This window comes from Erpetoichthys calabaricus, chromosome 18 (assembly GCF_900747795.2).
Source record: "Erpetoichthys calabaricus chromosome 18, fErpCal1.3, whole genome shotgun sequence".
NCBI classification, from domain to species: domain Eukaryota; kingdom Metazoa; phylum Chordata; class Cladistia; order Polypteriformes; family Polypteridae; genus Erpetoichthys; species Erpetoichthys calabaricus.
This window is the reverse complement of record NC_041411.2, coordinates 19,989,596-20,005,503: the sequence shown is the minus strand read 5'-3', so window position 1 is coordinate 20,005,503 and position 15,908 is coordinate 19,989,596. Positions and strand designations below refer to the sequence as shown.

Sequence of the window (15,908 nt, the reverse complement as noted above, 5' to 3'; positions counted from 1 at the left end):
CATATCAGCGCGTACTCCTGACCTCTCTAATTCACTCTAGTCATTGTCAGTGTGTGTGTGTGTACCGTGATGATGTGTAGTTCAGTGTCAATGAAAGCACACAGCACCTAGAAATGTCTGGCTGCGCTGTGCCGAAATGTACACCCTAAAGCTAATGTTGGCTTCCAGATGAATGCATTTGGACCGTGGAGTGGAGGGTTTTCAGGAATTTCCGATTTTGGTCCTCAAACAAAACTTGACACCCATTTGTCTTGTTGTTGTGATACCAGTTAGTCCTTCGTCGGTGTGTCTGTCATATCACATAACCCACCTTAAAGTAATCCATCACCAAGCCCCTCACACATACTGTGCACCCACACTTCTTGTCACCCTGGGCCAGCACTCACGAGAAGGAGGAGGTAAGTCGTGGAATGGCACAAGAAGGCTTGTTCCACTTTGACCGTTTGTTCCGAGCAGTGTAACAGTAATTCTTAACATACGGTGTGAAGTGTCTCCAAACTGCTGTACCACATTGGAGGTACTTGGAAGCTCTGAGCTGATGCACAGAGGGGTGCTGAAAATTTAAATTTGGAATGGCCGTAAATTCACAGAAGCAGGGCGGAGGTGCAGTTTGATTCTCAGCTAAAGCCAATGTCACATTGGAATTGCGATTTCCAGTTGTAACCATCATCTACATAATCGTAACCAGTCGTGTGCTTTGAACCTCCCAGACAGAAGAGAAGCTCATCTGTCTGATGTCTCATGTTTTATGTACTAAAACAGAATGGAAAAAACAAAAAGGGCCGAGATGGTGGCTGAACACACTACAGCTAATTAACCCTTAGCACGCCAGCTGTGTCAGGCAACACTGGGGCTGTGAACGTCACAAACAGAAGAGAAGCTTGTCTGCCTGATTTCTCATGTTTTACATACCACAGCAGAAATAAATAAAGGGCTCCGCTCATCTGTTGGGCCTTTGAGTGGCACTGGCGCTCTCACACAGCATGCCATTGGATACTGGTCAGTAAAGGGGACAACGGGCACAACTGCTGGAAGGTCGGCACTTAGTCAGCATGTGGGACATGAGCTGTGGCTTTCAGTTGTATAATTTGACATGGTGCAGAGAGGAGATGAGTGACTACAGCTGGTAAATCTGACGTACCCCACAACGTGTGTATTGTGACGTCGGCTTTAATTACGGTGAAGTTTGCATATTGTACAGCAATGCAGCAGTAGAGCCACCTGCATTTGGTTTATGAAGATCAGTTACTGTGGTATGCTGTAAATCTGGAATTACCAATGGGCGACGACACGACCTCTCCTTTACCGTTTCAAAATATTTCCGGGTGTTTTATATGCTTAGCTAATTCAGAGGCCTTAGTGACTCAAGCGGAAAATGTTATCACTTTAATAGAATGAGGGAAGTACGCAGTCATTGCAATGAGTTACTTAAAAGTGCTCACTGGTAATATGGCAGGCTGCATAAATTGCCTTGTAAATGTTTTTGTATTCAAGGTTATGTTTCATTATTATAAGGAAAAAGGATTTTAAATGACAATTTCAGAACAAGTGAATCCGATTTTTTGATGTGTTTTGTGTCTATTCAAGCTTCGTCTTGTCTACAATCTGAGGAGTGGTAACATGGTGGATGTAAACTTGTGCCAACAGCCTTGTGCCTCACAGCCCCAACACCTTCCACACTAGAGCTACAGCACCTTACTTACCATTAGAAGTGTTAGTAAAATGATTCGGAGTGAAGCCTTCATTAAGTGCGCCTCAAAGTGACCTCCCCCGTGGCGTATTAATATCTTTAATATTTAGCTGACACCTTTATCCAAGGTCTGAATACGTCACTGTCTACAGATGATTTTTTTCTTCATTTGGAGCACCGCAGGGTTACTTGACTTGCTTTGAGCCGCACAGTGAGACTGAGGTGGGCTTTGAACTGGCAGCCATGTGGGTGAATGCCCAGTGCTTTAGACACCATGCTTGTTATTATCGGAGCAAAGTAAAGCTGGTTGAGCGTTCCTGTGAGCGGCGTCCCTTAAACATTACAGGGTCACACTCTCTTTGCCATAACGCACCATTTTAAATAAAGCCTTAAAGCCTGTTTGGTTTTCCTGCCGTTTGTCTTGATCCATGTCATCCTGGCCATCTCTTGTTTCTAAACTTACTGTGTTATCTTATTCTAGTTTTGTGAAAGGTACTGTATGCGTGACACAATGCAGATTATAGCCATCCTCTGCATTAGTGACGTTGTGGCCCTTAATGAGCCCCTGTGTTTCATATCCTTTACAGCTGAGGCCCGTGAGGAGATCACCAAGGTGACGTTTGGAGAGCTGCGGAGACATGTCGCCTTGTATGCTGCTGCCATGAGGAAAATGGGAATAAAGACCGGGGACAGGGTAGTAGGTGAGCACCTCCTTTCTGCTTGACTTCCTGAAATGCATTGTTTTGTTTTCTTTGTACTGTTCCTTCTTATCTGTTTTGCACTCTCAACCCTGGGTGTGCATGTTTTCTATAAGGATGCCATTTTCGCAACTGATCTCTGAAGAAGTTGTTGGTCCAGTTGGACAACACTTCAGAATTTTCTCTGAGAACACTCCTTTACAGTAAAGGTGTGTTTGTCAGGTCTGTGTGAGGTTTTCTTTAAGTCGACAGGACAGTTCTGTGTTGTAGGCCTGAATTAAACTGCTTTCTCCAAGGTCATCCTTCATATTGCCTTACTGCTGATGGATGGACTGCTGCTTGTTAACTTAGAAACTGTGCATTGCTGGGTGAGACGATTACAATGATTGATCTGGAACACAAACCAGCAGCATTTTAATAAGATTAACGCTGCAGGCTGGGGCTGACTGTCTGCAGATACAAAGCCAGATATGTGTGTCTGCCTTTGCTGCACAGGTTACTTGCACACCTGTGTGTTATCTGACAAGATATCTAAAATGTTGGTGAGGACACTCGTGAGATCACCATTCATGTCAGGTGTGGCCCATTCCGTACAGATCAGGTGGGTCACTTGTGTTGTAACGTAGTCCCTCTCCCCAAATGGCTGGCGGCCAGCCAGCGACTCCATTACTGTGACAGCTAATCAGCTAAAAGCAGCATTCATCACTACTGAGGAGGCACTTAGACACTGGGAGGAAGAGGGCAAGCCGTCCGGTTGCAGTGGACAGATGGGACGTTGTTCATTTTAATATCACTCCAAACCAAACTGCAGTATGGCCAAAGGCCAAGAAAATGACTCTCTAAATATAATCGTAGCCTCCTGGACGTGAATCCTGCTGCACTGTCATTGAAAGGACACCAGAATAGCGCAACTTTAGTGTTATGTCCTCCCGCATTACGCAGTGTGTTTAAACTGGGAGAGCAGAGGGATGACATTTTATTCCGGTCTCAATCAGTTGAGAGAAACTGTTTTGGCCAAAAAGGTGAAAAACTGGACTTAATGGTTACAGTAAACGACAAATTAAGGCAAAAGAATGGCTGATAGGACAAGTGATGATACGAGACAAATAAAATCTAAACTAAATATAAAGTCAAAATTAAAGATCAAACATAAATATGCTGAAGTGATTAGCTATAATAACAAAACCTTCTTAGAGTTACCTGAATTCTGTGGGCATGATGATGTCACCAGTCATGTCAGCAACTGGCCATTACAGCTAATAAATAAGCAGCCCGAAATGGCGGAGGGGGGAATTGCGAAAATATTGTTAATCAAAATGGTGTCTCAATAAAACAATAAATAATCAAATATATAGGTCATTACTGGAAATGATGTCTCTGCAAATCAAAAGCCATTCAAGAGAAGATGGCAGCTTGTCACAATTTGTGTCACCATATACAGTAAGTATGGTAGATTGGATCATTTATCCCGGCTCTGTTGAATTTGACTGGGAATCTGCAGTAGGAAAGAAGTGGCAGGCCACTTAAATGATGCTGGTTATGGTGACAAGTTGCACTTTGAGATGCTTTCACAGCAGAAGGAGCAGCTGGGGCAGCTTTACCAGTGGCCAGTTGGCGTTTAATGCATCTTCACATAGTAAACAGACTGTTAGCAATTAAGCAGGAATTTAGGATCTCACTTGGGAATGCAGGTAGGTGGGCTAATCTATACTGCTGCTGGCCTGCACACTTCAGTTGACTCGACATTCGCCTGGCATATTGGTTTTACTGTCAGGTGGTTAGACTTCTGTCTTGTCCTTACTTCACTGGTGTGAATGCCAGCCAACCAGCATTCTCCTTTGTTCTCGAGGCCAAATCAGTTTAACTGCAAACTGACCAGAGGCCTTCTGTATTTCTATCCATTGGCCAGGCAGGCTGGTGTGGTGAAGTCCCCAGCAAACAGTAAACATTTCTTGGCAGCAGGACAGGAGAATATAGGCCAGACAACTCTCTGGAGAACAGACCTGAATTCCAGAAGGGTCTGCATGACAGGATTGTGTAGCATTTTGCTGGCTTCCAAAATATTTGGCAGAACTTGTGTGTCCATCATTGTCTTCTCAGCCGGGAGCTCAGATTAGGACAATGCTAGTATTTGTAGGCATGTGTGCCCAGTTTTCATTCTGCACGGCCTGTCTGGCTCCTCGAATCTACACTGGCAGTTAGGCTGAATCATCATCTGCTAATGCTGTGCACAGTGCTGACACTCTTAAAGATAACAGTAAAACATCGAAAAAGTTTCATGCTAACCGTTGAGATGCTTATTAAAGTATTTTTTTCATCCACTGCTATTTGTTTCACGTGTCCAGTCAGGGACATTTTATTTCAAAACACCTTTGGCCAGGCCACGTGGTAAAGTCAGTTTTATATACACTGCTGGCAAAGAAACATCCACCTGTTTAAATATACTAAAAAAATAATCGCTGTTAGCATCAGCCTGCCCTTAGCAACTTGTCAGTTTGAATTTAGAAGGATACATGTTGCGATGTGATATTTTGCATATAAGTTGCTAAATATTTTGTATGTCTTTATTTGTAACTTAGGCAAAGCAAAGTAATATTAGTGTTACATTAGTGAGAAGCATTCATGTTTACCCCCCCCCCCCCCCACTTTTAGGAATGAGTGTCTTTGAATTTTATGACACGGTTGGGGGGATGTGCCTCACAAGTTTGGCTAATGTTTCTCTGAAGTCTCTCAGTCAACCCCCATAAGAAAGCCAGACTGCCAAGCTTTACCTTAACATATGGTTTGGGGGGCAGGTGTGAAGATGAAGTATGGCAGTTTGGAATTGGCTTGCATCAGATGCCTTTAAGTACCATGATGCCCTATTGGCTCTAGGGGTTGGACACAAAATCTATAAATTTGCTTGCTTACCCCACATTGCCGCCATTTATAAGGTTGTATGGTTGCCAGTATTCAAATTTACTCTGCATATTGTTTTTATTTATGAATACTATCAATAATACATTGTTTGAATTGTAACTAAACTCCTGCTTGTCTTTTACTACACCTAATTGCCTGAGGTTATAGATGTAGGAGGGAAGGTGGGGAGAAGTTAAAATGTACAATACCTCATAAACAGTGGTAAGTCTGGGAGATTTGAGGCATTCTGACAAAGGCTACTTATTAATAATACAAAAGGGGAAAGGAGAGCAATATAATACTCTACTAAGACAAAACAGATACGAAATGACAGGAGACCACGAATGCTGTGGATACGTAATCCAGGGTACAAGACAGAAAACAGCCATTTAATAAATTGGTTGTTTGGTTAGAATGTTTTATTAAATGGCTGTCTAATGAATGACTTCAATCTTTAGGTGATTCATTCATTGATTTGTGTTTTACTGAGCGCAGCTATTGTTCCTGCAAATGGCTTATCTTTAAATGAACAATTTATAAAGGAGGAATGGACCGACTTAAAGGGGGGCTCCAGAACAAGTAGGAGGCCGTTAATAAGAAATAGAATACTGCTACCAAAACCAAAAAGGAGAGGCAAAGTACATCTGTCAAAGTTCAAAACCAAACAAGTTAAATTTCCCAATAAGTATCAGTTTATGAGAGATTATACAAACGATGTAAAAGCTTGGATGCCATAACCCCTGCACTGCCACATTTTATAGTAACGGTATGATGACACTCACGTGATCACTGCAGCAACATAAACAGCACCGACAATGTCCAGAAAATACAAAATACTAATGGAAAATCCCGGGTGACACGTGACACCTGCAGTGGCCTGGTCTCTTGTCGAGGCCCTTTTATTGCACTCATTTCTGATGCTTCTGCTCCACCCTGCCTTGTGTTAGAAAGGTGAGTTAAAAACAAATGTATGACATTAATGTATTAGTAATCAATTGGAACATAAGAGACGTTTTAGATCAGAAAAAAAATCACTTAGTCATGCCCTGTGGTTTAAGTGTCCCAGAAAATCCTTTGTCCACACCGTGGTGTGCGCTTTCTCTCCATGACTCGGCAGTTACAGGCTGATCCAGATCGGTGTCTTCGTCACCACCTCGTGCTCTCACACAAGCCTTTCACTTTTTAGTAGGAAGAATTCTGCCTAAAATTGTGGATACCTGGGTTAGAGTCATCCATGACCATCTCTGTTAGAGAGTCAAGTGGTTGTGTCCCCTTAGCCTGTCACAGTGTAATTACCCATGAAGGCCAGGAATGCCCCTGCGGTGGATCAGCATCGTCCTGGAGCTGAGGCTGGCAGACGTGCCCACCGTGCTCTGAAATGAGCGTCACTCAGAGGAGTTTCAGCAGGACCTCCCTTGATTTATACAATGTTTGATAAGTGGCCTAACGCGCTATGTGACTCCTTATTTGCTTCTGTACATTGCCTGGAGGAAACAAATGATTTGTCAATATAAACGCCTACATCCTTTTGTAGGTTCTGTGTTCCTCATCTTGTGTTTATAATTAATACCCTTATTATCAGCATGTTGCACTTTGGAACAATTTATGAATTTGATCATAAAAAAAATAAATACAAATCTGAAACAGAAAATGATTTGAAGTGTAAAAGACCTGACGTGACAATGCAGCGTACAGAAAAAAAGGAGGCCAAGCTGTAAATTACATTTGACTGTGCTTGGTAGCACAACAGTGAGTGCCCTTCTCTACAGCTCCAGAGTCCTGGGTTCAAATGCTGGTCTAGCTTGAGTGTGTGTGTGTGTGTGTGTGTGTGTGTGTGTGTGTGTGTGTGTGTGTGTGTGTGCGTGTGCATGTGTGTGTGTGTGTGTGTGTGTGTGTGTGTATGAATCCTCAAGGATTCTGTATCCAATGCGAACCCAGATGAGTAATAAATCTGTTTAACAACTGAAATTCATTTTTCTCAAAGTAACATGAAATTATTTGCTTGACACTAATAATGAAGTGGATGACAATGCACATTACTTTTATTTATTTGGCTGATATTTCTGTTCAAAGCAACAAACGAGTCATGTTGTCTTTTGGTATTTCTGCATTGTGACAGGTTAGGTGACACCATCAGTGTCACACACCGAGTCCATAGAGTGACATGAATTGTGAGCCATATGCCTTAGAGGAACGTCTTCTCCACTTGCAGGAAACACCGTCCTTCTGCCCACATAGTCAGTTTCCATGTTTTACTTCCTCAAATGAGGAACCTCAGTTAGTCTCTTAACAATCCTTTCTTGAAAAATATTTTGATTTATAAGACTAGGGGGCTTCGCTCGCCAACCCCCCTGCCTGTGCTACGCCCCAACAACTTTGCGTCTCTGCCGCTCACGTATGTGGATTTCACTTTCACCAAACATCAAATCTTTTAAATCTCACAGATACGCCTCTTCATTGGGAAGAAACACTACTTTTCCCTGAAGGCAACACGAATTACACGATCTACAAGTCTCCGACTTAAAGTTTCAATCCGAACAATATATTTGATCTCTTTTTGCTGTTCCGTTATTTCACAGAGTAATAATTTCCGTTTGTTTGCGCTAATGTGATCTTTACTATCATTTTTTTGAGCCGTTCTAATTTTAGTACTTTCATTGTCTCTAACCTGCTCTGCATGTGTATCGCGCCAACATTTTTTAACCTTTCTACGACGTTCCACCTTGTCATCTACTCTTTGTCTTATATTTCCTGCCCCAGGCCTGGTTAAATCTCTTGGCACAAACTCTCATCTCGCGGGACGTGAAAGTATCTTTGTGAAAACGTCACGTCTCATCTCTCTTCCCAAGATTTTTTTATTATAATAGAGAAAATTAAAATTGAGGCTAAGGTGTGAAAGGCTTCTAACATTTGTGTTTCAAAACTTTAAATTTAGTAATGATGTGTGAGGACTTTATAACTTTGCTGCCCACTTGCCTATCTGTCCACTTCCACTCATTGCTGGCATGAGACTGACGGACATTTCACAAGACTGTCTTCATGTTGTTGTAATCTTTGACACATTCGTGTATTTGAGAATATCCAAAAGATGTCTGTCTACATTCACCAATCTCAGAACCTCTGCAGACTGATTTTCTCCAACGTCCTGGCTAGTTTGTTTTTGGTGTCCTCTCCTCCGTGGCTGTCTGAACAAAGTGTCAGCATATTAAAGTGTATGTTTACTCTTTGATTTTTACAGTCTTAGCAAATCTTTTATAAAAAAAAAAGTTCAGTTATTTTGTTTTGTAATTCTCTTGATTTATCTATTATTGTTGTAAAACGCTTCGAGCTACTTTTATATAAGTAAATGTTGTTTACTTTGCTTGCTTTCCAAAGCTTAGCGTTTGTCTGTTTTGCTCTCATTGTCTACAGTAGGTGCAGGTCCAGTAAGACAATAGCACCACAGATCCACATGCCATCTGGGATTGTCAGCTTCATGGTTCTCCTAAAGTGCATGAACTATCAGGTGTTATTATGACGTATTTTTAAATTGAGACCCAGGTAGTGTCTGTTTAATGGAGGGTCTGACATAGCAGAACATTTGACCACAGCTGTAATCGGTGACCGAGTAGCTAAATGTCTTGATCCCATACTGTATATTTTTTTTGAGTGTTGAATTTGTTCATTCTTTTTTAGAAATTCATTTGTTTTGGAGATATTAGGGATTAATTATTATTACAGTAAAATCCACAAAATGTATCATTCAGCAAATTTGAGTTTAGCTCCTGAAGTGCGAGCCCAGGCCACTCAGATAACCAAACCTCAGCAATGGAGAGAGGTGCAAGTTGCATAAGGTGCTATATCAGAAGTGTTCTGCTCCCGGCTGAGCAGGTGACCAGTGCCAATGTAGCTGCTGAGCAGACTGCCCCGTACTTCTAGAGTGGCCGCTGTTTAGGCCAGGAGTCCTCCTTAGCAGTGAGTGTTGCCTTTGATTTCCCTTGGTGTCCCAGAGAGTGTTGTTGTGGCATGTTGACTAGGGGTCGGTACACTGGACGTAATGGGATTTCGTGGTAATGGTCGTGTGACATAAGGTGCATCCCAGCATGGAGCCTTTCTAATAGTTTAGTAGAGTTCATAAGCCAAGCCTCAAGTCATTAGTGATGGTGTCTCTTGGATCTCTGGATATGGATGTGTGGGAGTCGTTAGCTCCGAGTCGTCATTTATGTAGTGCTGTAGTGGTGTAAACATCTGCCTTGTTGTGGCCATCAGTGACTCCCCCTTTAGTGAAACTGGATAGGAGTTTTCATTTCAAATAGATTACAGCAAGTCATAGTATGGGCAGCTTGGAGAGCCTATTGTCTATTTTGCAGCTCTAATTCAGATATCTTTTCATGGCAGTAATAAAAATCTGAACAGCTGCTGAATTGTAGTGCTGGATGTTGGAGCAATTCACTAACATCTGCGAAATCAGCAGCTAAATCAGAAGGAATAAACACTCCTGAAGTTAAAATAAAAACTAAAAGACAAAAGCATTGCCAGGACCTTACCCTTGTTAGCAAAGTCTGACCATTTTTAGAACACACAGCACAGTGTTAAGATGGCTGGCAAAGCCACTACACACACAGAATCAACCACAACTCCTAGTGGCATTGCAGTAGCCAGAATCCAAAGTGGCACTACAGTGATGCCATCATGTAGCACCTGAATGGCAAAAAACAAAAGGAATCAAATGACAAAAAACGAAAAAGAAAGAATGAAGATTGCTGTTTAGTCGTGGCAGGCACAGTGCCACAAACAATCCACATATTTGGAAAGCCTATGTGTTGGCAATTTGTATACACAGTTTGTAACTGTCCAATAGCAATGATGTGTTTTGAGCTTAAAAATTAAGAAAGAAGGTCTCCACTTTTCAAGTTGCCTCATGAAAAAGAAAAATGCAGAATTGAAATAAGTGTGCCAGGTAATCCTTGTTTAGTAAACACTTTAAGAGCCACATGGACCTCAGCAAACATGGCAACAGAAATCTCAGTAAAAATACACCTTTGCGTATATAAGCCACATTTATGCCACAGAGTAGCCACTGAGATTCTAGGCCCTTCGTGAAATGCCAGAAATGAGCTTCTTGCCACGGTCTCCATTCAGCTTCATTCAAAGTGTAGCCAGCATTCCTGCTGGTTTGTTTTATGACTTTTTATTTCCTCTTCTTTTCTTTCACTCGTTTCGACTTCTCCAGGTGTTGCGTGGCATCATCTAATATAAGTAGTCCATTTCAAAAAGCAGTTTGTAACTTTTCAATGCCAACATTCTTACCCTGGAGGTTCAACAGGTGACGCCAGTCAGAGCTCTGGAATAACATCTGCATAAATTGTCTTGCTTACTGATGGATTATTTATTCCTTATGTTGTAAATGAGAAATGATGAAATCTACCTCTTGAAAATGTGACCACTTTGCATTATGTGACTTGTTGCCCACCTCTACAGTATGTGATATGAAAGGATCGCCCTGCAGTGTCTCGGTGGGCTCGCGTGATGGAGTGAGTGGCTCTCAGTATTTTAAACATGCAGTGCGGGACATTTAGAAAAGTCCAAGCGGAGAGCGATCATTTCATTCCAGTGTTACTTGTAAACTATAAATCAGTCAATCCCACGTACAGAGCAAGCAAAACCAAACTTGGCACTTGTTTATTTTTAGTGTCATTGCTCATTTTTTATACTCTAATGACTCTTTATTTGTAGAGTTTCAAGGAGTGGCATTACGTAGGCAACTGATAAGTCTTTATAGTGGCTGATTGAAGAGGCAGGTATGTGGCAGAGTGGACTGACAGCCTGGTCTGCTGGCCTGCTCTCTGCACCATTCTGTGTAGTCAAGCCGATGACGTGACTCTTTAATTCCACAGACGTTTTTAAATTTTGTCATTCTGATAGTAAACAAATCAAAAGTACTCTTGTTACATTGTGAAAGACCTGTCACTATGTTCACTGTGTTGTCAAATTATAGAATTTAATTCACATGCAATATTTATTTTTGTAGTTTTTCAAAAAATGGATATGTTGTTTACAATGTGGAAATATGTTTCATTGGACCCCATTATCACCATTTCTCTGTGTGCAGCATGAAGACAGAGCATTGTGCTGTAGATACACTAAAATGTAAAGAAAACGCTTAGCACAGAGAAGTATGTCTCTCTGTTATAAAAAGAAATCCTGGGACGAGACTTTCTAGGAGATCATTTTAACTCCCACGAGAGATAATTTCAGGTCCCGTGAGATGAGACTTTTTGCCGAGAAATTTTGACAAGTCCCGTCCTCCTCTCAAACATTTACAACCACGCACACGGTCCAATCACCTCTCATTCGTGTGAATGCTATTGTCAGACACAGTTCATGTAGACAGAAAGAAACGATATTCACTCACAGGCAGTTATATGTTGCGTTGTCACAGTGTAATTCCAAACACGGAATCAGAATTCAATGCGATATTGATTAAAAGGTAAAAGCGAAAAGAGATTGAATATATGGACATAGGTGATATGACAGAAGTATGTAGATATTGTTGGGCTTTAAACTTTAAGTCGGAGACTTGTAGATCGTCTAATTCGTGTTGACATCAGGAAAAAGTAGTGTTTCTTCCCAATGAAGAGGCCTATCCGCGAGGATTAAAAGTTTTGTTGTTTGGTGAAAGTGAAATCCACATATGTGAGCAGCAGAGACGAGAAGTTGCTGGTGTGTAGCACAGGCTGGGGGGTTGGTGAGCGAAGCAATCAAGGGGCGAAGCCCCCTAGTAATCATTAAGTAAAGTTTGGAGCTGCGCGGGAGTTGAACCCTGATCCGTAGATCTGTGCCTCAGAATCATTAAACACGACGCCCCCCTGAACTAGTAAACTGATGTGTGCGTATTCAGTATGCAGGATTAGTCCCAGGGTGAGACCAGTGGGTCACTGTCTGTGCGGCACAGAAGCCTGAAACAATGTGAGCTGTTTTATAAAATTGTTTTGGCCACCCTTACTGTGAGAGGCACTACGTCACATGAACATAAAGTGTGGGGTATGATATTATATTCGTAGGTTTATAGGGTAATTATTATCACATGAGCAGAGTACAGTAAGATTACCATGACCCAGGGTTATTTGATTTGTAAAAACGGATGAATGAATTCAATTGTGTCGGGCTTCACTGTGAAAGACACTACATAGGAACAAGACTGTTTTTGTCACTGTTGGTTACACTGTCCATCATGGTAAGAGAGAATACTTACTGAATGATTCTCTAAAATGCTTTACAATAAACAGCCATAGTGCAGCGAAGGCCGTGTTCATCCCTGTAGTTTTCCATTCTGAAGATCTTGATATTGTCTCCATGCTGCATAGCTTTGAAACTTGTAGTTGTTAGTTAATGAATTAACCTGAGGTGTTGAGTCAGTCAGTAAGTCATGTGTTCAAGATTCTGGCAGGCAGACCTACAAGTGTAGCATTTCCTTGACCTTCCAGATCTGAGGTGTGGAGAAACAGAGGGCTTCATTAGATGATGTAATCTGCATCAGTGAAATAGAAGCCATTACTTAGGAGACGTCATGTGGCCTTGACCTAAATGGAGAAAGCACCAGCACGGACATCTCAGAAGAATGTGTAAAGTGAGTCCTAAGGTAGGCTCAGTGTAGAAAGTCCACATGGAGACCATCACCTTAGTCGAGTGCTGTTACCTACATGGAGGTTTGTAGGTCAGAGGTGTGTATATGTGTACAGCGTTTATTGTTTTTCTGATGAGGTTTTACAGTCTTGTGCCAGTGGTGATTCATTCATCAGACATGTAAACTTTCGTTTAGTATCTCCTGTCCTGTTGATTGTATTTCTGATGAACAGTTTTAAGACTTCGTGGCTGGAGGTGATTCATTCATCAGGCACCTGCTGTTTCATCAGCTGTCTCCAATGAAAAGGCAGCCATGTCTATACAAAATCTGGGAGAGGGCAAGGGTGAGGATGAAGGTGAGGATCATCCTGTTTTATGAAGCCCAGGGGCAGAAATCATTGAAGAATGTATCCAGACTAATAAAGTACCGTCACCAGTGCCACTGCTGCTAAACTGACAATAAAACTAGATAAACTTCTAGTCCTATTACATAACTTAAGTTACCTTTTTATGAAACAAACTGTATTAGATAAAGATGGTTTGTTTTTATATTATGTATCAAAGAATCATTCAGTGTACTGGTGGCCAAATGAAATGTTTGTCCTGATTTTGTTTAGCATTTTATGTTAAGCCTCACTTTGAAAAGTTCTGTAAAAAGTTGTATCTTAATACATTTGATTTACATTCATCTCTTTTCCCTGTGAGAGGAGCTATCTATATTCTATACACATTTAGCTTTTGTTTAAGTGTTTAGTGGTAGGCATCCAGGTGTTTAGATGCAGTGACTGCCTTGTCCAGTTCTCTGTTACACTAATCAGTGTGAGTGTTGTGAGGTGTTTTGTCGACTGAGTTCTTGTGAGATGTGCTTTGTGACATTCTTGACTGTGAAGTTACTATGTGAAGTCCAGACTGAGCACTTTGTACAGATCCTTATTACAGAGGCAACAATGAGTTGCAGTATATATGCAGTATTGACAGCTTGTTTTGTGTGTTCTCTCAGAGGTTTTGTGTTGAATATCACCTTGTAAAGCAGAGTGAGGGCTCACTGATCCACTGTCTGATTTAAACCCAGTGCCTGATAACTGTCTGTGTAGAGTCTGTCTTGTCCTTCTCTGCTTGTTTGTCCTTCTAAACAGTTTTCCTTTCCAAATCTACGTTGGCCCAATGTACAGTATGTCAATGGGGGAGTGGGTGTGATTGGGCCCCACAGTAGGCTTTCACCCTGTCCAGGCTTGGCTCCAGCCGTGCAGTTGGTGTTACAAAATTAGGTGCAGGCCCGGTGACCCTCAGTTAGATTAAATTACTTCTGACTGGGTGTATGCTAGCCGTACGTGAATTATTAGAGCCCACTTGTGTTACGTCACGTAAATCATTAGAGCACACTTATGTTACGTCACGTGAATCATTAGATCACACTTGTGTTATGTCACGTGAATCATTAGATCACACTTGGGTTACGTTATGTGAATCATTAGATCACACTTGTGTTACGTCACGTGAATCATTAGCGCACACTTATGTTACGTCACGTGAATCATTAGATCACACTTGGGTTACGTCACGTGAATCATTAGATCACACTTGGGTTACGTTATGTGAATCATTAGAGCACACTTATGTTACGTCACGTGAATCATTAGATCACACTTGTGTTATGTCACGTGAATCATTAGATCACACTTGGGTTACGTTATGTGAATCATTAGATCACACTTATGTTACGTCACGTGAATCATTAGATCACACTTGTGTTATGTCACGTGAATCATTAGATCACACTTGTGTTACGTCACGTGAATCATTAGCGCACACTTATGTTATGTCACGTGAATCATTAGATCACACTTGTGTTATGTCACGTGAATCATTAGATCACACTTGTGTTATGTAACGTGAATCATTAGCGCACACTTGTGTTACATTATGTGAATCATTAGCTCACACTTGTGTTACGTCACGTAAATCATTAGATCACACTTGTGTTACGTCACGTGAATCATTAGAGCACACTTGTGTTATGTCACGTGAATCATTAGATCACACTTGTGTTATGTCACGTGAATCATTAGAGCACACTTGTGTTACATTATGTGAATCATTAGATCACACTTGTGTTACGTCACGTAAATCATTAAATCACACTCGTGTTACGTCATGTGAATCATTAGAGCCCACTCATGTTATGTCATGGTCTTATTGTGAAAGTCAGGTAACATTAAGGAGGGAAAGTGCGGAAAAATGTGGTTGTCTTTCTATGTCTCTTTGTTGCTGCATCTGCTGTGAGAGGCGGTGTGTGCAGTACTGATTAAAAAAGTTTTATGAAGTGCTTTTGGTGAACCTCACTATGAAAGAGTGTGCTTCTTATAGAGCTTTTTTGTAATTTATGCTGCTGTGAATGGTGCTTTTTAAAAAAGACAAAAGAGGTTCTGTGCTCTGCTTAACGTGAGCGCAGTTATATCATGAGCTTACTGTGAGATGCAATGTACACAATTAAAGCCAATTTCTTTCTGCAGAGTTTTGTTAACATTTCATTATGATAGGCACTGTGCACTTACTCGGTAGTGTTAAAGGCACTTTATAAAGTCAAGATTAGATGTTTTATTGTATATACCCTGTATAACTGTTAACTTTGGTCACGATTGATACAATAGTTCTACTCACAATGAAAACCACCACATAAAATGAAGTCTTGTTGCTTTTCAGCTTTTCTTGTTTTAGTGCTCTTTATTGCTTAGTGTAGTTCTTCATTTGGACTGAAAAAAGACTCTGTTTAAAATCAAGCTTGAGCAGTTTGCATATTTAGTTTGTAACTTAACATTATATTCTTACACCTGCATAACCCAGTTTAGGGTCACAAGGAGCAGCAGCCTGTCCTGGCAACAGCAGGTACAAGGCAAGGACCAACCCTGGAAGGCTGTTAGTCCATTGTAGAGTTGCACACCTCCTTCTACAGTATATTCCCACATATATCAGGACAATTTAGGATCACCAGTTAATGCAACATGGCTGTCTTTGGG

General features: G+C 41.3%; 2 protein-coding genes across 2 annotated transcripts in view; both read left to right on the top strand.

The window, feature by feature from the left end:
• ypel1 (yippee-like 1) overlaps positions 1 to 15,908 on the top strand; it is a 1,016,165-nt gene that overhangs the window by 215,983 nt on the left and 784,274 nt on the right. The gene's annotated exons all lie outside the window — the stretch shown is intronic.
• Positions 1 to 15,908, top strand: part of aacs (acetoacetyl-CoA synthetase) — a 98,597-nt gene that overhangs the window by 15,689 nt on the left and 67,000 nt on the right. Inside the window, exon 4 of the mRNA XM_028825141.2 lies at positions 2,278 to 2,391. Within this exon, the coding sequence (XP_028680974.1) occupies positions 2,278 to 2,391 (114 nt within the window). The remainder of the gene's footprint in view (positions 1 to 2,277; positions 2,392 to 15,908) is intronic.